The sequence below is a fragment of the Myotis nattereri genome, assembly GCF_964212035.1.
Source record: "Myotis nattereri genome assembly, chromosome: X".
In the NCBI taxonomy this organism is placed as follows: domain Eukaryota; kingdom Metazoa; phylum Chordata; class Mammalia; order Chiroptera; family Vespertilionidae; genus Myotis; species Myotis nattereri.
Genome location: NC_138078.1, coordinates 9038109 through 9062107, shown reverse-complemented (window position 1 = coordinate 9062107; position 23999 = coordinate 9038109). Strand labels below are relative to the sequence as shown.

Below are 23999 nucleotides of genomic sequence, written 5' to 3'. Positions count from 1 at the left end.
GCATGTACCTTGGTTGCGGGGAGTGTGCAGGAGGCAGCTGATCGGTGCTTCTCTCTCATCGATGTTTCTGACTATTCCTCTCCCTTCCTCTCTAAAAAATCAATAAAATATATTTTTTTAAGAAGAGGCCTTATCTTTAGAGATATATCCTGAAATATAGGAATAGGCAAAAATAGGCTTACAATTGTCTGTATGGAAAATAATACAATAATTAATAAATAATACAAGAATAAACTGTGTTTCATGTACTCACAACTATAAACCTACTTTTGCCCACCCTGCATTTTCAAACAAAATTATCTGGTAATTGCTTCAAAACCATCTTGGGTAAGAGGGGATATAAATAAAACAAAATTGTTGGGGCTGTGTGATAGGAGTTTGTTATACTAGCCACTCCAGCTATATCTACATTGGAAATTCTGCAAAATAAAGAAGTTTAAAGAAAGTAAAAACATTCCTAACAGCTACCTATTTGTATTTGTCTAATCATTTGTATAGACTATGAAGAAACTCACTTAAGCAATGGGTAAGGTTAGCAAATAGTCAGTACATACAATCTGTTCCTGCTTATTTCTTTAAAATCATGTTGTTAACATTAACTTGTTTGTCTCTACAATAGTCTGCCTTCAATCAAGCCATTACCATCAATCAGAAAATGATGGTCGCATCTATACAAGTACATTTCGATTACACACCTTATTTCACAAGAGAAAATTAGTCTTAGTTCTCACTTCAATGTCAGGTTACAATTATCAAGGACATATTGTTATTCTACAAAATTAAAGTACAAAAAGAAAGTTTTATGAATTTTTATTCCAGTCTCTATTATTTCACTGTTTGATTAGTTTTCACCCCAGTAAAATGTAGGCACAGAGGAATTAAATCAATTCCTCTCAGCTTGAATTTTACATGAGAAGGCAACAGGAATACATATTTCTGAAGACAGCCCAAAAGAACTGACATGTGGACATAAAAATGCTGGCCAATTTTCCTCCCATATTTTAATTTCTGTCCAACAAACCAAAGGAGAAAGTCTTGAGCCAAAGAAAACGAGCATGAATTTGAACTTCTAAGGCATATATAACATAAGGAGACTGTAATGCTAGCTATAGAAGGTTATACTACATCTTTCTCTAACTCTAATATAATGAGTAAGCAATTAAAGATGTTGCCTTGGTGCCATACTCTATCATTTCAAAAACTGCTCCAGCTATTAAATCACAAGGTCCAGACCAAATTCTGATTTTAACCCTCTGAAACGGAAACATAATTTTTTCTAAATGTCATTGCCAAGTGTTTTTCTGCATGGTTTATAGCTGATAAGAAATTCGATCTTAGAGGGAAATAAACTGAACTCACAGAAGGCTGTCATACTCATTTTGTGTAAACTATTTCTCAAGATGTGTACTGTTATTTTTATGAGATAATAACCTGGACCCACATTCTCACCTGTCAGACTTCATTACCTGAAATGAAGGAACTTGGGTCTGGCTGAAGGGATCGGAACTGATTGACATAGTACTCCCGCTGCTCTTCTGTTATCCTCCACGGTTCATCCGGGTAATTACTGTTATCTTGTGGTTCTCTCTCCACTGAAAAGGACTTTAAAAGTAAATAAGAAAATGCTCAGAGCATCTCTCTTCAGTGAGATGAAGTAGATATATTAAACATCAATAAAAGCTATCGTGCATTATACACAATTTTTTCCTCAAGGGAATAATTTAAGCACCATGTAACTAGAATGTAAACTTCTGAAGGGCAGACATCATGCTTTATGTTTTTGTAGTGAAATACTGAACACTTTGTGAGTGATGAAAGTGTTTCCAATGTAATGAAGGAGGGTAAAAAAATTATTTGTCACATTTTGATTTTCAATAGCTGAGTAGATAGTAAAATAACCGATTCTTTTTTAAAACACAAAAAGTAAATCTTTAGAAAAGCTATAACCATATCATCCTTTTTTCTGAGGCATTCCCACTGTATAAATCTGAGAATCAAAAGTTCCAATTCAAATCCCACCTCCCAGGTCTACTTAAGTGGCAAATAAGGGTCACCCAAGCTCTCATCCGGCGTTTGTGAATTGGGGTTAATATTTAGTAACAGAGCTGAATAGAAAGGAGAGCTATGATGGTACAACAAATGGAGTAACAGGGGTGCATCAGACATGCCACTAGGGGGCGTGCAAGCCAAAGTTGAGGTTTTAAGGATACAGAGACCCAGAGAAATGGTGCAGAAGAAAACAAAGCTTGTGTATGGTGTGGGGAAAGAAGCAAAAATGGTGATTCTGGGAGAAGGCGTCCAGGGCTTTGCTCTATCCCTCCCATCTACTCTAAGGCTAAGGTGCTACTACAAACGGATACCTTCATGGAACCAGGAGGTGAACACAAGGAAAGTAAACCTTTAGGACAAAAGAGACTAGGAAAGAAAAAGTTTTATTGCAAATAAGCTACCAGGTTGCCACTTATGAACACACTATCAAGGAATAATTAGGAGACCACTGTATTCACTATTCCTAGAAAAGGCAGCAGACCATCTCCACCCCTTTCCCCCCAACACACACACCCCCATTCCAGGAAGTAATTCTTCCCAGAAACACCTGGCTCTCCTCTGATGACAGTCTGAGAAGACAGGAGACTATAAAACTTTGAGCTGTGATATAACCTTGAGATGTCACCTTTGAAGTTTTTATACTAGGCGAGTTTTTACTAAATGTAAATCAAACCATTTTTAAATGCCCTAGAAGCCACTATCCATTAAGTCAATACCCTAAATTCAGAGTGCTTTGAAATTTACAAAGCATTTCACACATCCCGATCTCATACAGCATCTCAAAACATTTGAGAGGTAGAAAAAGCAGGTGTCATTGTCCTTTACCCCATGAGGAAAATGAGGGTTAGAAGACTTAAGAGAGGAGCCCATACCCTTCAATGAGCCCCTGAAGTCAGCAAATAACTGCCCTCTTTAAAATATATATGTTTTCATTGATTTCAGAGAAAGAGGAAGGGAAAGGGAGAGGGGGTGAAACATGGATGAGAGAGGGAAACATTGATCGGCTACCCACTACCTGGGATTGAGCCTGCAACCTGGGCATGTGCCCTGACCAAGAATCGAACCAGCGACCTCTCAGTGCATGGGACAATGCTCAACCAACTTAGCCACACCAGCCGGGGCACCTGCCCTTTTTTTCATCTGTTGTTCAAAGCCAGGCTCTAGCATATTGAGCTTTTTTATAAATTGGGTTGCTTCCATCTGAATTGTTTTCAGAAACCCCCTATTCATTCTGGTAAGAAACAAACAATATAAGTAAAGAAAGCAAGGAAGATCCAAAATCAGTTTGAGCACCTGATGGACCCCACACAACTTTCCAAAATGCTCCAACCAGATTCCAGAACCAAACTCAAATGTTCCAGGTAGCACTTTCTGAAGAAGCCCAGATGTCTGAGCAGTTCAGGGGGCAGAACCCAGGATGGAGGTAGTCAACATGTGCTGGACTGTGTTCCTGGCCAGATGGTAATGTGTAGAGCTCACAGAAGCTCTGCCCTCCAGGTCAACACTGACAGAAATAGCTGGAGTAAAGGAACCTAAAAAGCTGGGCTCAGACAGGTGAGACAAGAATGACCATCTATGAATGAACAATTTAAGCAGGCAGAGATGGTTCACAAAGCTTGTGGGACACAGGTGGAAAGCTCTGTGCCACTGCTGTCCTGGGAATGAAGGTGCGGATAACTCCGTACAGTCTGTTGACTGCTGTATTCTCTGGTTCTGACATGGAAACTACTACTCTCGTGGAATTCATTCCTTCCCTCCAGGAACTGAAGATGCCATATTCAGTTGCTGTTGTTAATGTCAGCCCATGTTTGTTCTTTCACAAATTCCAGGACCACTACTCACTCTACTTCCTCTCCAACGTAACCTCACTCCTGAGTGGCGTCAGTGGCTTAGCAGGTCTCTCGGATCTATTCTGACAGCAGGAATCAGGAATGGACAGAAGAAAGTGATTGATTCCTCTGTTTAAAAGCACAGTGGCTGGTGTGGCTCTGGGACTGGGGCCCAGGAATCTGTGATTTAACAAGCCCTTTGGGTGATTCAAACCACAGTCAAGTTTGAAAAGCAATGCTATACACCAGCGGTTCTCAACCTGTGGGTCGCGACCCCTTTGGGGGCGAACGACCCTTTCACAGGGGTCGCCTAAGACCATCGGAAAACACATACATAATTACATATTGTTTTTGTGATTAATCACTATGCTTTAATTATGTTCAATTTGTAACAATGAAACTGGGGGTCACCACAACATGAGGAACTGTATTAAAGGGTTTCGGCATTAGGAAGGTTGAGAACCACTGCTAAAGAACATTCATGGCAAAGCAAGAAAAATGAACAGCATTTGCAAAACACCCAATATATACTAGCAAGAGAAAATAGCCATCTCCTGAAAGTAGCTTGGTTGGGCTACATACAGAAAGACTAGGCTGCCAGTGCAGAGAGGATATTAGTGGAATTGCCTCAAGATGATCCAAACAGAAAGCAGGTCCCAGATTATAAAGGCCCAGGTGCACCAGGTTAAGGGGTTTAGACTGTATCTAGAAAATAGGGAGCCACAGATAAGTATTTAGACACTGAAATAATCAGATTTGAGTTACAGAAAGAACACTTCAGTGAGGAGATTGGAGGAGAAAAGACTAAAGGTAAGCCCTAGCTGGTTTGGCTCAGTGGATAGTGTTGACCTGTGGACTGAAGGGTCCTGAGTTCAATTCCAATCAAGGGCACATGCCGAGGTTTTGGGCTCGATCCCAAATAACAGGCGTGCAGGAGGTAGCCAATAAATGATTCTCTATCATCACTGATGATTCTCTCTCTCTCCCTCTCCCTTCCTCTCTGAAATCAATGAAAATATTTTTAAGACTAAAGGTAAAATGACTAGTTAAGGCCATATCAGTAACTCTGACCAGAGGTCAAGGTGACCTCAGGGTAGGGAGGGCTATGAGAAGAGTAAGAGAAAAAAGCCTTATGGCCACCACCAGAGGAAGGCCCGTTCTAGCAGTGGGATGGCAGCTCAGAACCTTTCTGTCAGCAGCTAGGGGGCCATCTTGTTGCAGGACCGGAGATATGGAGCCATCTCCAAATGAACCCAAAGTCAACCACAAAAATCAACCTAACTTTTCAGACAAAGTCAGTCACCTAAGACAAAATGTCTTATTGCAAAGATTGAAGGCATTGAAAAACAGGGCTGGGTGAACTGTGGACCCTTGGACTTCCAAGTAGAAGCCAAAACCAAGAAAAGCTCCAGTTTTGCATGCGCCCTAAGAGACCTCCCCCATTTCAACTCCAACTCCAGTGGTTTGGTTGGCTGGGTGGAGATATATGCTGCTTGGTGCCAATTTTGAGCTCTGCCAGCATTTTTAAGAAAAAATAAAAGGAGAGAGAGAAAAATTGTCTACATCTGTCTGCTTAAGTCACAAACATATGGTTCATTATACAGTTTCTCTAGACGCAAGAGAATTAGATTTGCTTATATTTAAAACATTCAAAACCTTGGTTTTGTTTCAAGTGAAATGCAAATATTTTGCACTGTAAGTTATTATCTCTGGGGAAAACAGGCTGTTTATAATGAAACGGACTTCAAAAGACTCATTAAAAAATAATACTATTAATAAAATCCCCAAAGTTGACACTTACCCCTGAAGTATCTTAAAAATCAAGCATAGTTGAATAATATGAATTGCAAGGAGGCATTGTCAGGGGGAACTTCAGAAGGGTGTGTATATTTTTTCAAAGATAGAACATTTCTGTTTAGAATACAATCCCACCCTGGAAGCATCCTGTAATTGCTGCCTGTGAGTCCAGCCATTTCATCCAAGGTTGCAATGACCTTACAACAATATATTTTAGGTGCCTTAATAAACAAACCATCTGGAGTAGCAAAAACTGTCACTGAGTGGCTACCCACTCAGGAATGACATTTTCCAGCCCCCCACCCTTGCAGTTAGGTACAGCCATGTGACTGAGTTCTGGCCAATGCAATGTGAACGCAAGTGACTTGCACCACTTCCAGGCAGGGCTAGCACCCTGCAGCACTCCTCTATGCGTTCCTTAACCATTGGCCCACAGAATGGGAGATGGCACAGTCACGGGACAGGAGGAGCTCTGGAGCCTGAATTGCCATGTGGCAGAAAGCAACCTACCAACCTGTTAGATGAGTGAGAAATATACCTATTGTGGTTAAATAAAAAGTGGGGCATGTTTGTTATAGTAGCTGTTAACCTAACTAATCTATCCTTCAAGCAAGGCCCAAAGTAAAGACAGACCTGTGCAGTCCCAACCACAGCCATTCCATTTTTTGTTTTGTTTTGTTAATCCTCATGCAAGGATATTTTTCCCATTGATTTTTAGAGAGAGTGGAGGGGAGTGGGAAGGAGGAGAGAGAGGAGAGGAGAGAGAGAGAAACATCAATGTAAGAGAGACACATTGATTAGTTGCCTCCGCGTGCGCTCTAACTGGGGCCAGGGATTGAACCTGCAACCCAGGTCACTTGCAATCGAACCCACAATCCTTTGGTGCATGGGCTGGTGCTTTAACCACTAAGCCACACTGACCATGGCAGAACCACAGCCATTCCTGCATTGAAGACGGAAGCATGAGGCCATCTTTGTTTTGCAATTTGACCACCTAATGACATGAGAAGATTCTGAGCCCAAACAACTTTCTAATTATAATTTGGTTGTCCATGCAGACTATCTATAGGGACAGCACATGGATGCATCTTTATATCCATCTTTCTATATTTGGTTAACAGGAGTTTATCTTTCATTGGTTTGAAGGAGATTCTGGGGAGGATATACGAGAGTGAAGAGAAAAGAGGAGGTTCTGAGGAGGAGGTAAGGAGAGTAAAGAGAAAAGAGGTCTAAAGGAAAACTGCTAAATGAGGAATAAAGAAAAGGAGCTAGAAAAGGAGATGGAGCTCAGCTATTTTTTCACATTAAACCATGTTATAGTATCCTATATAATAAAGAGGGAATATGCAAATTGATTGTCACTCCGCCACAAAGATGGTGGTGCCCACAGCAGAGGCAGAGGTTTCCGTAACACAAGATGGCTGCGCCCACAGCAGAGGCAGAGTTCCCGTAACAAGCCTTAACAAGCAATCAGCGGGGACCTGAGGCTGCACTCCCCCCCCACCCCTGGGGCTTGATAGGGGACCTCAGGCCACGACCCAACCCTGGTGCCAGGCTGGGGGACCTCAGGCCATGCCCCCCACCCAGTGGGGATTGACAGGGTGGGACTGGCCAGGTCAGGATCTAGCCCAATGGGGGGGGAGCCAGCCGGGTCTGGGTCTTACACAATTTTGAGGCGCATGTGGGTGGGCGGGGACTTGACTCTGGGTCCCATGGTGCACCCCAGGAGGAAGATTTTTATATACATTTTACTAATTTTCTTTCATCTCTGACACTTCTATTATAGAGAAAGGGCAAACAGCAATATTAAAATATTTCCTCTAATTAATCCCCTTCTAATGTGCACGAATTTCATGCACTGGGCCACTAGTACTCTATAAATCTTATCTCCCACCCCACTCTCACTATAAAATATGGTCCATGAATGTAAGAAATTTTGTTCATTATGATCACAGCTGTATACCTAGTACCTATCAAATAGGAAACACTCAATAAATATTCATTGAATAAGTAAACAAATAGCCAAATGATTGGACAAATTGCCAATTCTGGTCCAGATACAGAAAGGTTAACCCGAGCTCTCCTATAATGACTAGAGCTTAACTTCATGTGCACTTATGAAAAGTGTCGCCCAACAGTAAAGGCTAGGCCCTCTCTCTTACCTATGAAGTTGGAGAGCTTAAAAGATTTTTTTTTATTTTGAAATAATTATAGATTCACAGGAAGTTGCAATAAATAACTTCTGTTTCTGACTACAGAAAAGTTCATTACAATTAAATTCTAACAGCGCAATTTAACCTCATCAGTTTCTTCTTAGAAATAAATGCACAAAGATGTCTTTAACCACATGTTGTGAAATTCACTCAGGGATCTACTTTCAACAGCTCAGAAGGTTCTCTCTGAGTCTATTAGGCAATGCACAGTGGCTGTTAACTAAGATAAACAACATTTTTAAAACTACCACCACAGTCACGGAGAATGGTAGGTAACACATATTCATTTCTTTGCTTAGTACCAGTTACTTGGGCCAATTATTATAAGAACATAATACATGTGACCTATTTTCATCTTCACAACAACCCTGGGAAGTGGGTCCCATTATTTTCATTTTACAGAATAGGAAACTGCACATTGGGGAAGGGAAGTGGCTTACCAAGACCATACAACTAGTAAATGGTAGAGTCAGAACATGAAAGGGGGTCCAATGTACTCTTAATCAGCAAGTCCTATGGTTCTCTCCCTCCATCATCAATCCATCCATTCATCCATCCAACAACAATGTACTATTTCCTTTTCAGAACAACCCATTATGGCAATTTTGCAGATTGAGGATCTGTTGCAAGTAGTCTGCCTTCTAAGACTGTTGGGATGACTGAAAGGACACATACAATCTAAAGGACCACTACAACACTGGGCCAAATAATCACTGGGTCAGTAGTGATACTTTGTTGAGATAGGCACCTGGGGACATTGTGTCACCTGCTCACCTGAAATCAAAGGCAGTGCTGATGGGCCTACATCAGGGCTAAAGTAGTGCTATTGTAAAGGAACCTTCCATATTCACAGCCTAGTATATATTAACTGAGACTGAAAGGTCCTGTGGCATATGCTAGAAACAAACACCACTCTCCATTCCAGCTTTAAAAAGTACTGTGTGGGACCAGGAGTTCAATCGAGTGTTTTGAGCTACATCTGAGAGGCTAAATCTAACAAATCTATGTGGGCTCTAGCTATTACCAGGAAAGTTCTGGACACCATAAGCCTTTAATGCAATGCTCACACCTTGTGGGGAAAACAACACTGACCCCACAAATAAGATGTATTTATTTGCTTTCATCAGTAGTCTAACCGACCTGCTGCATGGATGCTAGAATTCTAATGTGGACCAGCCTACCATTTTGACCCTCCCCCCACACCCCACTATCTCTAAAGCATGGATTTTGCAAGGCCTCATCAGTCCTAATACTTATGGAGTCAGTGTCTTTTTCCCAAAAATATCCTTCTATTTCTATACCAGATACCCTCTTCTTATCCTGGAGTCACCTGTCTTTCAATGATCCAATATCTTTTTGCTATTCTCATCTTATAACAAAACATTTTTGTCTTTCATGTAGAAATGCCTCCCAGCAAAGAAACCAAGCAATTAACATCACTTTAAGTGTTAAGAAATGTGGGTACAAGGTAAGCACCTGAGGAGTACAACAAGAGACAGCTAAGATTTAGGCTGAGAAAAGTACATTTCAATATTAATTTAAATTAAATGTTTCAAAAATAAGGACTAGGAAATCTGAAAAAGAATTGTAAGTAGGTAAAGAAAGTAGGAAGGCTTGAAGCCATAAAAAATAGGACCTCTTTGTGGTAATAGTGACCATTATACATCTGTTAGTCCTAGGTAGACTCAGCGAAGAATATGCTGAAGACAAAGCAATCTTTTACCTCCTAGGAATGGTAAAATTCCAGTGAGGGTTTAAAATCAAATAGAGAATGAATCTGGTAAAACAAGATGTCACAACAAGAACAACGCACATACATTCCTAAAAATTTATCAAACCAGTTCCTCCTGTTACACACAAAGGCAAACACACATATATTCTCTCCCTCCTTCCTCCTCCACCCTCCCTCTATCTCTCTCCTTCCTATTTCACTCAGAGGAAGAAAACTGAGTTGTCTAAGCAATGCTGAGAGGTCAACACACACAGACACACTAGGTTGACATTTACCATCGCTAACAACAGATTTTCCTAGCCCTAATCTCTACCCATAAACTCAGTAACTCAACTTTACTGACATGAAGATATAACCAAGATATAACCATTGTAGGCAGCCTGGGGTACTCCAGAACTGAAGAGAAGCTGGGGTCCCTACCTTCCTTCCAGGGCCTCAGGAGCCCAGGACTTCCTCTCAACCATGCAAAGAGCAGTTTTCCACATACATTGCAGTCGCTCACTCATCCAAAGGAACAGAACACCAGTTTCTATTTTCAGACTGGTAGAAATGACAAACCAATAAGGAAATACTGATAACCCAAAAGAAAAAAGAGGGCATGGAATATGAACAAGCAATTCACACAAAAAGCAAATACAAATGACTCATAAGCTTAAGATATCCCACTTCACTAATAAAGAGAATTGCTAATTAAAACTACACAGATACCATTTTTCACCTATCAGATTGGCAAAGATTTGTAAGATTTTTAGCACATTGTGTTTGCATGGGTATGGGAAAATAAGCACTTTCATACATTGTTGGCAAATGTATAAATTAATACAGTCTCCAATTTGAGAATCTCTACCAAAAATTAAAAATGTATAAACATTTCCCCCAAGTATTCCATTTCTGGGAACTAATGCCATACACACACACACACACACACACACACACACAAATAAAAGAGAAACATGCAAATTGACTGCCCCTCCACTATGCCCACCAGCCAATCAGCATGATATGCAAATTAATCCAACAAAGATGGCGGTTAATTTGCATACACAGGCACGGAGCGAAGACTGAAGACAGCGTAAAGGGAAGCCAAGCGCTGCAGAAGGGAGCAAAGCGGCAGAGAAGGGAACAGAGCCAAGGAAGCAGAGACGGGAGCGAGCTGAGGCAGCGGACATGGGAGGGAGTGAGGCAGCAGGGAGGGGAGGGAGCAAAGTGGCAGAGAATGGAGGGAGTGAGGCGGTGGAGATGGGAGGGAGCGAGGCGGCGGAGAAGGGGCCTCAGGAAGCCCTATTCTTGCAGAAATAGGCCCAAGGAAGCCCTATTCGTGCAGGAATCTTCCTGCAACAGGCCTCTAGTATGTATGTATGTATGTATGTATGTGTATATATATATATGCAAATGATGCTGTGATTGCAAGTTCTAGATGTTGATCAGAGGGGCTGGTTAAATGGTTGATGGAAGATGCACACAATGAAATACTATGCATTTGGAAAAACAAAAAGATAGGGAAGTACTTTATGCACTGCTATAGAATATTATTAAATTTTATTGTTAAGTAAAAAAAGTACACAGTGTATAACAGATGTATAACATGCTACCATATGTGTAAAAAGGTAGAACTATATATTTTGCATATATTATATGTAATTACATACAAGAATACCTGTATTCACATATATATGCACAAAATATTCTTAGAACAATACAAAAGAAATCAGTCCTGCCTGGCCAGCATGATTCAGTGGTTGACTGTTGACCTATGAACCAGGAGGTCACAGTCGATTCCTGGTCAGGGCACATGCCTGGGCTGTGGGCTCCCCAGTGTGGGGTGTGCAGGAGGCAGCTGATCAATGATTCTCTCTCATTATTGATGTTTCTATCTCTCTCTCCCTCTCCCTTCCTCTCTGAAATCAATAAAAATATATATTTTTTAAAGTTACAAACTTTTGGGTTGATATGGTGCCTGGCTAGCAATGTCTAACAACCTACCCCTACCTGTTCATTAGGAAACTTCCGCTGAAAACATAGCCAAACCCCCAAGTAGAATGACAGTGTGGTAAAGTTCTCTACATGCTATTGGGCATTATTTTGTCTTTGAAGTAAGAAGAAGAGTGAGTATTGAGAATTTACCCCAAAAGACTGTTACATTTGTCTCTCCAGAAAGAGGAGAAAACCTCACAGCATGTATGTTTAGCATTTAAAAAGTGAGTGTGTTTGCCCTGGCTGGTTTGGCTCAGTGAATAGAGGATTGGCCTGTGGACTGAAGGATCCCAGGTTTGATTCCAGTCAAGGGCACATGCCTGAGTTGTGGCCTCCATTCCGGTGGGGGTCATGCAGGAGGCAGCTGATCAATGATTCTCTCTCATTATTGATGTTTCTATCTCTCTCTCCCTCTCCCTTCCTCTCTGAAATCAAGAAAAATACATATTTTTTTAAAGTAAGTGTGGTTTTGGTTTAAAATAAAGATAATTTTTTTCTAGTGAGATCTGGTTACAATGATATTTCATTTGCCAAACCTAAAATCCCTAAAGTCGGGTAAAAATAAACTGCATATATTAGATAGCTATAGGAATAGTTATATTTGCTTACATATGCATAAAGCATTCCCGGAAAGATACAAAAGAAACAGACATCACAGAACCTGGCTGGAGAACCTCGCTATGCTGATCAACTGAACGCTGCCTCTGTGTCATTCCTTCTTCGCTGACTCCGTCCATACCTTTGGGAACCCCTGGACCTGCTGGGGCTAGACCCCAACACTCTCTCTATATTTTAAGCTTCCTCTCTTCCTGCAAATGGTCTTCTTCCCTGAAGTGGGGAGATGCTTCTGGCAGCCCAGAGTCACATTCTTCCAGCACTGTGACCCCCAAGGTAAAGACAGTCTTTCCATCATCAAGAGAAAATCCTGGAGAAAGACTCACATTGGTTAGGTGGACCAAGTTAATATTCCTTCACATATCACTAAGGCCAGGGAAACTGTGATGCTCTAATTTGCTGGGTATGGGTCATATTATCCCTCTGACCTGAAGGAGACCTGAGGAACAAGTAACCAAAGGAGGGGGGAAAGGGAGAGCCCTGCTGGGAATCTATATATATAAAACCCTAACATGCAAGTAGACTGAACGGCGGAACAACTGAACAATCGAACAACCAAACAACTGGTCGCTGTGACATGCGCTGACCACCAGGGGGCGTGCACGGAACATGGCAGGCATCAGCTGTGGTTGGATGGTGGAGCAGGTAAGCAGGGGCGCCAAACCAAGGCGGGGTGCCAGTCACTGTCATCGGGGCAAGCCTCTGTTGGTTACTGAAAATTCTTTGCTCCCGCACGCCATAGTCCTGCCGGCTGCTCACCTGCTGCCAGCACTGACCCCGCTTGCACCCACTGCTGGCACCAGAGCCACCACTCGCACCCACTGCCTGTTCCCAGCACTGACCCTAATCTCTCGGCACCATCAGCAGTTGTGAGCAGTGGCTGCCGGCCCCGATCACCCCTTTGGGCTTCTCCACCTCCCCCTGCTCCTGAGGGGCAATCCAGGCCAGCAGCCGCCTCTTGCACCCGCTGCCGGCAACAGCTCCACTCACACACACTGCTGGCACCAGAGCACCGGTCGCACCCACAGCTGGCACCGGGGCCCCAATCGCTTTGCGCCCTCAGCGGGTGCGGGCAGGGCCAGCACCATCAGCGCGTGGAAGTGGCAGCAGCGGGAGCGGGGCTGCCAGCAGACAGGGGACAGGGGGCTGCAGTGGGAGGGGCCAGGCGGGGGCGTGAAGGATGGGCCGGGACCCGCTCCTGTGCCCACTGCAGCCTTGCAGCCCACAGTTCCTTTCAAGGGGCACAAATTCGTGCACTAGGCCCCTAGACCCAGTATAACAGCTACCACATTCTTGAGCTATGTGGCAACCAAAGAAGCAAGGACCCTGTATTCCACAAAACACTTAAGATACACAGGGAATCCATCAATAACTGATCCCATGCAACTCCAGCATATGAGCAAAAGTAGAGACGCTGGGGGTCCGAATCTCTATCCATTTGCCACCCAACACCAGACCAATGGAGGTGTCTCCGTTCTTATGTGAAGCAGCACAGCGAAGCAGAAAAAGTCAGCCTTGGCATCGCAACCTGGGTTTACACCTCAGTTCTGCTGTTTACTGACTGTGGGATCTTAGGCAGCCAACATAACCTCTGAGCCTCAACTTTTCATCAATAGTCTGGAAGAAATATTACCTACATCACAAACTAAATGCAAGGATTACATGACAACAAAAACACCTATACTGTAATGCTTAACAAAGAGCAAACACAGAAGAGCAGGTGGGCTGTGGCTGCTGCCGTCCCTGAGACACACGTGCACGTGGGAACTTGTGGAGCCATGGACACGACAGAGGGGTGCCTTTGGCAATGGGACTTGAGAAAATGTTCCTAACTGATCACATTTCTTCCTATTTGTATCTCAGACCAGAGACTTGGGATTTGGGCTTCTCTGATTCTATATGACAATGTCCTACGCCCTTGCTTCAGACAATGTCCTACTCATGGTTCAGCTGCCCAAACGGGGGACAATTTTAGTGTAAAAGGCATTGCCAATGATAAACTAGTTTTATCACAGTACCAAAAAAAAAAAAAGAAAAGAAACAGACATCACCAAATGTCTCTGGGATGAAAAAACAATAAAGATAGGATGCCCCTTCCTTTGGCTGAGATTCTTGGATAAATGAGATGAGGAATGAACCATTTTTTTAAGAATTAAAAAATGGAAACCTCACATATACAAGAAATATTAGAAAATGCTCACATTTTGTGTTATCAATTGGAAAACGCATAGATGAGCTGAGACAAACGAGAAAACAAGGGCAAAGCAAGGATGAAGAGTAAGGTTTCCACACAGTACACGGACCATATTGGAAATGACAAGCAACTCTGCATGGCCAGAGGATGGAGGGAGAGAAGTAGTGGGCTGCTGTGACTGAAGAGATCAGTGGGGGGCCAAACACCAGGCCCTGAGAACCATGTTCAGGAATGTGGATGATATGTTGAGAGCAGCGGGTAGTGTGTGACAAGTTTCAATCAAGGGAGTAGGAGGGGCTGATATGTGTTTTTCAGATAAATTTTGTCTAAAGTGAGGATAATGGATTTAAAGAGGGCAAGAGTGGCAGCAGGAAAAAAAGAGTTAGAGGCTTATATAACAGATTTGGTGATGGAAGATGGCCTGAACCGAGGAAGTGCAGCAGATAGATAAGAGAGGTATTTAGAAAGTGAAATGGCAAAGACTTGGTAAGTCAATGGGCAGAAGGAGTGAGAGAAGAGTCAGAGACAGCTAAACCAGAAACAATGGCCACAAGCATGTGCTGATTAATGGATAGAGCCAGGAATGGAAGAGTGAAAGCTGGTTTTCTGGGAAAGATGTTTAAAGTGACAGTGGGACATTAAAGTGAAAGATGACTGGCAGATGGAGATATGTGGTCATCAACCTCCACATAACTAAGGAGTAATAGAGTGAGAATTGGTTCTAGGGCTCACCAACATGTATGGGACAGGCAGAGGAAGGAGAAATAAAAAAGATCAGGAAGAGATAGTCATAGAAGCAGGAGAGGACAGCATCTTGGACACCAATTGATGAGTCAGTGTCAAAAGCTGCTAAGGGGTCAATGAGACAGGGGCTTAACACAAGGTAATTTCTGGCAACCATGGCAAAAACAGAGGCAGTGGAGTAGAGTGGGAGAAGAAGAGGCAATTCTAAATCCTATGCCAGCGAAATTACAAATGCCTACATAGTCTATAGTTAGGATAATGTGTGAAAAGTAAACCATAAAATGACCTATAAACATGGGATAAAAGATGAAGCAGAAAAGTAGAGTTTACTTCTTTACAAACCACTATCAACCATCCACCACCTGAACAAAAGAAAACCTGAAATTCCTAAAAAAATTAACCAAAAAGAGTATTCATTCCAAAGTTTGGGTGCTGGTTTTGGCATAAATACCTCTAAACTGCCAAGCCCATGAACTACAACAGAGTTGGACCAGGGTCCTTAAAAGCCTCCCTCAGAACCCAGAGGTAACCCCTTCTAATCAGGCAGGAAGGGCTTGAATACAAGGCCACAGGGGAAACTGCCATCAGCACGTTAAAATGGCAACATAAGGGGAATTAGTTACCCTGACCTGGCCTAGCACCATGCCGAATCCGTATTAATCCTCTTCCACCAAGAACCTTCACTTCAGATCCCCTCACCTACATGACTAATTCAGGTTGGCATTTTGCTTTCTGGGACGTGAAGCCCAGCCAAACCAAGTTGACAGGCATAAGAAGGAAACCTAAGAACTAAAAGAAAGAAAAACACATCAGCCATGAAAACCACATACTGCTGTCCCAAAAAAAGGCTCCTTGCTCTCATCTTAAACAGAAGGCAATGCTCCAAACAGGAGGGGAAGAATCTCCACTGATGCCAAACAAACATTAAGGGAATCAGACTGTTGCAGATTATTACAATAGACTGTGAAATCCATTCCAAGTCATTCATATTACAGAAAAGAGAAGCAACTTGCCCCAAGGTCACACAGAGTTTGGCTAGGCCTGGGCAAGCACCTGTCTGGTTTTTTTATGCACTATACCATAAGTCCTCCTAATGGTCAATTGCTGCCAAATACTTATGTCCAGCCTCACTCTCTCCAAAGCTCCGGACTCATATATCCTACCATCTGACACCTACTCTTGGCAATCTCAAAAGCTCAAATTCCCAACATCCAACACTGAACTCATGATCTTTCCCTATTACTCCCAACACCAGTTTTTCATCCAAAGCCTCTTAGCTTACAGATGACATCACCATCCATCCGGTTCCTGAGCCAGAGACTAAGGAAGCATGTCCAGTGTTTGACCTCCAGCCCTACCACTTCCTGGCTGCAACCTTGAGTAAATTAAATAAGGTCTTTTAAACCTCAGGTTTTAGCAGCTGAAAAATGGAATAATAACAGGAATTACTTCATAAAATAGCTGTGAACAGTGAAAGAGATGATGTGTATAAAATGCTAAGCATAGAAAATATGTGTGCAGTTCCCTCTATCTTATTGCCTGCTTCCTCCAATCCTACCCCTCCACCTGCTTACCACCTATAAATCATTCTCATTTCAACTCAAATGTTACTCACTGCTGGAAGCCTTCCTTGATCACCCCATGCCTGCCAAGGTTAGGTCACAACCGCCCCCCTGCCACTTTTAACCCTCAAAGCACAGTTTAATTTCCATTCACATCACACTATAATGGTTTGATTAATTGCCATCTCCTCCAATTGCCTATAAACTTCATGAAGGCAGAGAATGGGAGTGTTATACCTCATTTTTGTATTCTCAACACTGTACTTAGCACATAATAGGTGTTTAGTAAACAGTAGTTGAGTGAAATGCCCAGGATGCATTTTTATCAGCAGAAAAATGGACCTAGAGTTTTGAAGAGAAGTCACAGAACATCAATTCAAGCTAGAGCTCATGGCCATCCCATCCAGGGGGCCAGGTAGAAGGCCTGGCAAGCCCCATCTGACCTACAAAGTTCATGACTTACTGCCGGTTTGACCGTCATTCTAACTGTTAAGAATTTGGTCTCCATGGTGCTAGAATATACTCTGCATAAACATGCACAGCCACACCCTGGGCATTTTTAAGATGAACCCCAGTCCCTCCTATACCTTTCCTAATGTAACCATCACTTCACCGTAGGTGTAATTCTAGTGTTTAAAGACACATATTTTTGTACCACAGGACCTCTAAACACAGCCAACTGCTACATCTGGGGCTTATCTGAAGAAACAGCTGTCTGTTCTAACTCCAGGGTAAAATTGAGTTCTATGGGATCTAGGAGGGAATGGCGTTTTGGCTCTCCAATGTGGTACCAATAAGGTATTTTCAGGAATATTTTTTCACTACACCCAACATTTATTTATGCAGAAACTTTAGAACCTAGCCTCCTTCTAACATGGGACTCTAATGTATAGCAAAGTATTTTAAAGTGCAGGTTTTGACATTAGGCAAGCCTGGGTTCAAATTCTGGTTCTGCTACTTAGGAATTATGAATATAACCTTAGACCCATTACTTAACCTCACTCAGTCAGTTAACTCATCTATAATAATAGATATAATAGCACCTAGATATTGTAGTGGCAAGGAACACTAAATATAAGTACCCTGCTTATGGCTAAATTATTGTATTTAAGAAAGTTCTTTGTATGGGGTGGAGGGTGGGGTGAGCTAAGGAAGGTCAATGGGGGGCAAGGGGGACATATGTAATACGTTCAACAATAAAATTTTTTTTAAAAGGAAGTTCTTTGTACACAGAGTGCTATCACCTTAGAAGATAAAGTTCTGTACCATGCCCAACAGTGCCCATTCCCAGTGGGTATTCAGTGAACACCACGATCTTCCTTAGCTTTGTCTATTTTGGTCCAGACACCAGCCCACTTCCTTATGGGAGTATCTGACACCACCCTGCTATTTTGAGTAGATCTGCCTGCACATAAATGATCCTCTTCCTAACTTGGACAATTGAAATGTTATACAAATCACCCTACTTCCTCTTGTCTTTAGGGTCAAACAGTGAACCAAGTTTTTTAATAACTTCTCTCATACACACACACATGCACACACACACCCTTTGTTGAGAATATGACTTCCCCAGCACAGGTCTCAGAGATACTACACAAGAAAACAGTGGCAGACACAGGGGAAAAAAAAGAGTTCTTTATCCAAGGGAAAACACTGGAGAAAGAAAGGGGAGCTGAAATGTTCTAAGCGATGGTGTAGCCAGGAAAAACTGAAATATCACTGTGTTTCTACCATAATATTTCTTTTGTATCAATTAAATATGAGAAAGAGTAGTTGCTGCCACTTATAAGATAACTGCTCTCCAAACAGCATTGAACTAGGCACTGAGGGAGAATACAGAAGGACTACCTCTGCCTTCCAAAAGCTTGCAGTGTAATTAGAGGCACAAAACAAATGGGCAACACCTAACTATGCACTGGATAAATGATAATAAAGAATAAATAAGGCATAGATACAACAGGCTGTTTTGGGAAAAGTAAAGCTCTCCTGAAAAAGGTACCTAATGATTAAGTAGATGATGGTGGAAGGGCATTTTAGACATACCAATGACCAGGAACCAGCCTGGATTAGTCTAGATACAGTCAGAAACATATATAATAAAAAAAAAGATTTAGGAAAATATACAAGCAACAGAACAAGAAGTACAATCTATGCATGAGGGGGGCAGTTTTATATCGTCCTTGCAAAAAAAAAGAGGACCCATCAAAAAACCATATCCCCAAAGTCTCCCATTGGCATAACCCCACAACATCTCTTACCCGGATGAGGGAAGCCTGATGCCGAGGCGGCTTGGTTCCTTGGTTCCCCGATGAGGGTCCCTCAGGCTGTCTAGCTTCATAAGGAGCTGAAACCGGAGCAAAAGTCATCATGGTACACAAAAATTCCACCCAAGAATTATGACTTCACATTCCAACCGATACAGTGTCTGCTTTTAAGGGTAGAATTATCAAAGGAATCAGAGTTTATGTACATAGGGCAACCTAGGACCAACAAACCTTGGTGCCCCTGGGTGCAATTTAACTGAACAATCTAAGGATATCCAACCAATGTATGATAAGGCAGGAAAATATTTACATCAGCTTAAGATTAGGAATAAATTGTAGGGGTGAAATGGTAAGAACCTAAATTGGGATAGAAAACAATGAGAGTCATTAGAAAAGTGCCATGCTATAAATGTTCAAATTCTTGAGATAGGTAAATTCTATATATACCCTCCTATTTAAAAGTCTTCCATTCATTCCCCTCTCCCTACCCTCCACCCTTGCAAAGAAGTAAATGTATATGCATTTTGTTGTTGTATTTTGTTTTTGTTTTAATCTTTAATGTCTTTATTGGTTAAGGTATTACAAATGTGTCCTCATCCTCCCATTAACCCCCAACCTCCCCACACACACACACTCATGCTCTCATCCCCCTGTTGTCTGTGTCCATTGGTTTGGCTTATATGTATGCATACAAGTCCTTTGGTTGATCTCTTCCCCTTACCCCCACCCTCCCCTGCCTTCCCTCTGAGGTTTGACGGTCTGATCGATGCTTCTCCGTCTCTGGATCTGTCCCTGTTCATCAGCCTATGTTGTTCTCTATATTCCACAAATGAGTGAGATCATGTGATATTTATCTTTCTCTGACTGGCTTATTTCACTTAGCATAATGCTCTCCAGTTCCATCCATGCTGTTGCAAATGGCAAGAATTCCTTCTTTTTTACCGCAGCATAGTATTCCATTGTGTAGATGTACCACAGTTCTTTAATATGCATTTTGAATACTAAAGCTCAATCTTATCATTTATTTTGTTTGTTTGTTTTTGAGAAATAAATAGCACTATCTTCTTTTCCTTTTTGGAAAGAATGTGAAACCAAGTTGAGGAAAATACCAAAAAAAAAAAGTATTTTATTGTTTATTTCCTTTTACTACAAATAAATGTATTTTATATTTATTATTTTATCATTTGATAACCAAACTAAAACTAATTTTGTTATCTTTAAAAGAAGGTTTTTTAAGCCACAAAAAATGAACACTTTTTTTTACTCCTTTTATTTCCAGAACACTTAATGACCTTGCCAATAGGGCAGAAAAACAGTTAAACATAACCAGGTAGTATGCAGCTCTAATAGAAAAGAGAAATTATCACCCAAGATGAAACCATTTCTGATATGTGTGGGTTAACAGTTCGAGCTTTTGGAAGTATGTAAAGAAGTAAAATGCTTTCTTTCTGTCGTTTCCTTATAAGTAAAATTAGGCAGAGAGAGCAGAGCAGCCTATTAGTGCAGCACCTTTAGCACAGTGTGATCTTTTTAAAACAAAGAAGGTATAATAACAGCACATCAAGAATAACAAACAACTCCTTGGCTCACATCTGCTTATTGTGTTTCATCCAAGAAACTGGAACACAAGATTATAACAAAATAAAACACATTAACATATCAAAATCATTGCCTAGCAAATCATTTAGTGTATTTTCAGACTCTACTAAGAATTATTAAAAATATAAAAATTGCAAAAGAAACATAAACAGGAAGCACATAATCCAGATCTTAAAAATAAATCTCAGCTGGTAGACAGGTGTTGAGAAAGATTTTTAAGATCATTTCACTTTGATGAAACACCAAATTAAACTCTTAATGTCAGAAGGTTTGGATGACAGTAAACTGTATCATAGTTGGGATACTAATGGTCATAAGCTTTCCCTGGGAAGTCGATCCTACATGGTTCTGGTTCCCCTCAGAAAGAGGGAGCTTCTATTGCCTAGGAGGGAACCGTTTGGGGGAGGACATCTGGCCCATAAATCCAGTCCTTTACCTACATGGACCTTTTTCCCTTGGAAGAGACAAACCTAGCTCATCAATAAGCCGAATGAAGACTCAGCCACATGGAGGATCATTTTTGGAGAGCCTAGAGGGCAGATTTTCTCTTCCTACTCCTGTGGGAAGCCTGGATTAGCCACACCTGCCTGTGACTAGAAAGATGTCTGAAGCCCATGCAGTCACAAATCTAAGACTCATGCTCTGATCAGTTCTATCAGCACCACAGCTGATATTCAGGCCATAATTGGTCTGACTGCTGTCTCATTCCACAACTGGATCTGAATTCTACTCTCCTTCCTCCCAAATAAAACACAAGACATGGAACTCAATGCAAAATATATATATAATATATTAATTCTTAGATCCCTTTACAAGAGGTTTAATGAGGAACTAGAAGTTCCATTTTTCTCCAAGAATCGGAATATAAAACAAACCCTAAAGATCTCATCAATCGGAGATTCACTGTCAAACTAGAACAGTACATGTCAAACTAGAAGTGACATTAGTAACTTCACAATAAAGACCCTACATCTGCAGTCAACCCAATGAATGGTGACCTGGAGGTGACTTTCAAGAATACTTAAGAATTTCACAAATAAAACAAATACCAGATTCTAAAAAACACAAAAGAAAATACTAGGGAACATTTGAGCACCTACAATGTGCCAGAAACTGGTAGGCACAGATGTTTACATTTCTCATTTGATCCACAAAGCAAACCTCTGAGGCAGAGATTATTCTATTTCACAGATAAAGGAAACTGAAGCCCAGAAAAGTGAAATACCCATAGTCACATAGGCTGGAAATGGACAGAAATGAGAACTGTAGGCCCACCAAGTCTACTTTTAGGGCCAGGAAACAAACATCACAGCTCATGCTCGTAAGTGAGTAAATACCTAGAATTAATACATCAGAATAATATGTATAAATAAAAGCAGAACAGACATATTGATTTTGAGATAACACATTAGACATCAGAAGAAACAAGTGAAAGAGTTGAAAGTAGTTGCCTCTGGAGATCAGAAACAAGTTCAGTGGGAAGAATAGTTGTATTTACTATAGGCATGTAAATATTATTTAACTATATACATGTATTACTATGATTTAAACATCATTTTTACAATATGGATAGCATTATATGCCTCTGAGGGTTGTGGTAAGAAGAATAGAATGCACATAAAGACCTCGGCATGATGCCTGGCACATAAGTCTTACGCAATGAACATTAGCTACAGCTATATCCAGCAAGTGAAACTAACAGGAGCCCAGGAGAGAAGCTGAAGAGGGGCTCTGAATTCCAGACTGGTCTGATGATGCTCATTCTGATTTAAAGCATACTAATACATGTCCCACCAGCCAGGAATCATGGCAGAATATTGAACAGGGAAATGACCCCAGAAAATGTATTACAAGAAAATTATGCCAGTAGCAAAACTCCTTTCTGAAAAGGTGGAAACTAAAAATAACTCTGGCCGAAACCGGTTTGGCTCAGTGGATAGAGCGTCGGCCTGCGGACTGAAGGGTCCTGGGTTCAATTCCGGTCAAGGGCATGTACCTGGGTTGCGGGAACATCCCCAGTAGGAGATGCGCAGGAGGCAGCTGATCGATGTTTCTCTCTCATTAATGTTTCTAACTCTCTCTCTCCCTTCCTCTCTGTAAAAAATCAATAAAATATATTTTTAAAAAAAATAAAAAATAAATGAATAAAAATACCAGATTCTGCTTAGTACCAGAGTTGCTAAGGTTTAACAGGTATTAGATATGCTACTGTCCAGACCAGCGGTTGCCAGCTGGTGGTCTGCGAGGTCTGAAAGGTTGGCGACCGCTGGTAGACCAAAGGTAAGATGGAGTACAAAAATAGGAAAGAGAATCCCGAGTCCATCAAATGGGTTGGAGAAATTGAGTTCTGAAAACGTGGGGAGAGAGAGAAGGAAGACATGTGATCTTCTCTTATTTCTTGACATAAAGATATGTAACAAAAAAAGGAAGCAAATAAGTAAAGAAAATCCTTTGGGGGGAAATCCACCAACACTATAAAAACAGGAATTAACAAGCTTTGATGTGAATAGTATCAATTCGAAGCAAAAATCACAAGATGGACCCAAGTTGCAGATAGAAAAATTCTCCCTTCCTTTGACTTATGTAGATGAGGAAGTCTAAATAGAAATACCTGTAAACATTTTATTTATGAATGACCTTGTTCCTAGCTACAGGAACCTAACAGCCTCCTAATTGGTGGCTAGACCCAGGAAACTCAACTCCTTGAGAAACAGGAGACTGTTCACTCAGATTCCTCTTTAAGGGTAAGCTGCACAAAGAATAACCCTCTAGAAGAGCAGCTCATCAGTCTAAGGATCATAATGTAGGAGAAAAACCAGGAAGGGATAACAGAAACTTAGAAAAAATGTTTCAAGAATAAAGGGAATGACCACAAAAATATGTACTTCACATCTAACAGAATAACTAAAATTAAAAACACTGAAGAAAAAGAAACCGCTGAGAATACCAATTGCTTTCAAGGAACTCTCTCATACACTGCCAGTGAGATGTATACAACCACGTTGGAAAACTCTTTGGTACTTTCTCATAGATCTACCCTAAGTCTAGCAATTCTACTCCTAGGTGTCAGGGAAATTACAACATATGTCACACTCATATTCATAACAACCAAACACTGGAAACAACCCAAATGTCCATCAACAGGACAATGGCTCATCAACCTGTGATCCATTCATGTGATGGAACACTACTGAGTAATAAATAGGAACAAGCTACTGATATACACAATATGGATGAATCTCAACCACTATGCTGAGGGAAAGACTGCAGACAAACAAGAGTACAGTCATTAAATATGATTATGTTTATATGAAGTTCTAGAAAAGACAAAACTAATCTATGGTGATAAAAATCAGAACAGTGCTTGCACTAGGGAACAGAGGGTGACTGGAAAGGGGCATCTCTGAGGTGATGGAAATGTTCTATT

At 41.4% G+C, this 23999-nt stretch overlaps 1 protein-coding gene across 6 annotated transcripts in view; it reads right to left on the bottom strand.

Annotated features, from left to right (window-relative positions):
- The window catches only part of REPS2 (RALBP1 associated Eps domain containing 2), a 182901-nt gene that overhangs the window by 93854 nt on the left and 65048 nt on the right, over positions 1-23999 (bottom strand). For all 6 annotated transcript variants that reach the window (XM_081081882.1, XM_081081884.1, XM_081081886.1 and 3 more), the window contains exons 5-6: positions 18968-19053; positions 1467-1602 (exon numbers count right to left, since the gene is read on the bottom strand). In XM_081081882.1, coding sequence (XP_080938008.1) covers positions 1467-1602; positions 18968-19053 — 222 coding nt within the window. The remainder of the gene's footprint in view (positions 1-1466; positions 1603-18967; positions 19054-23999) is intronic.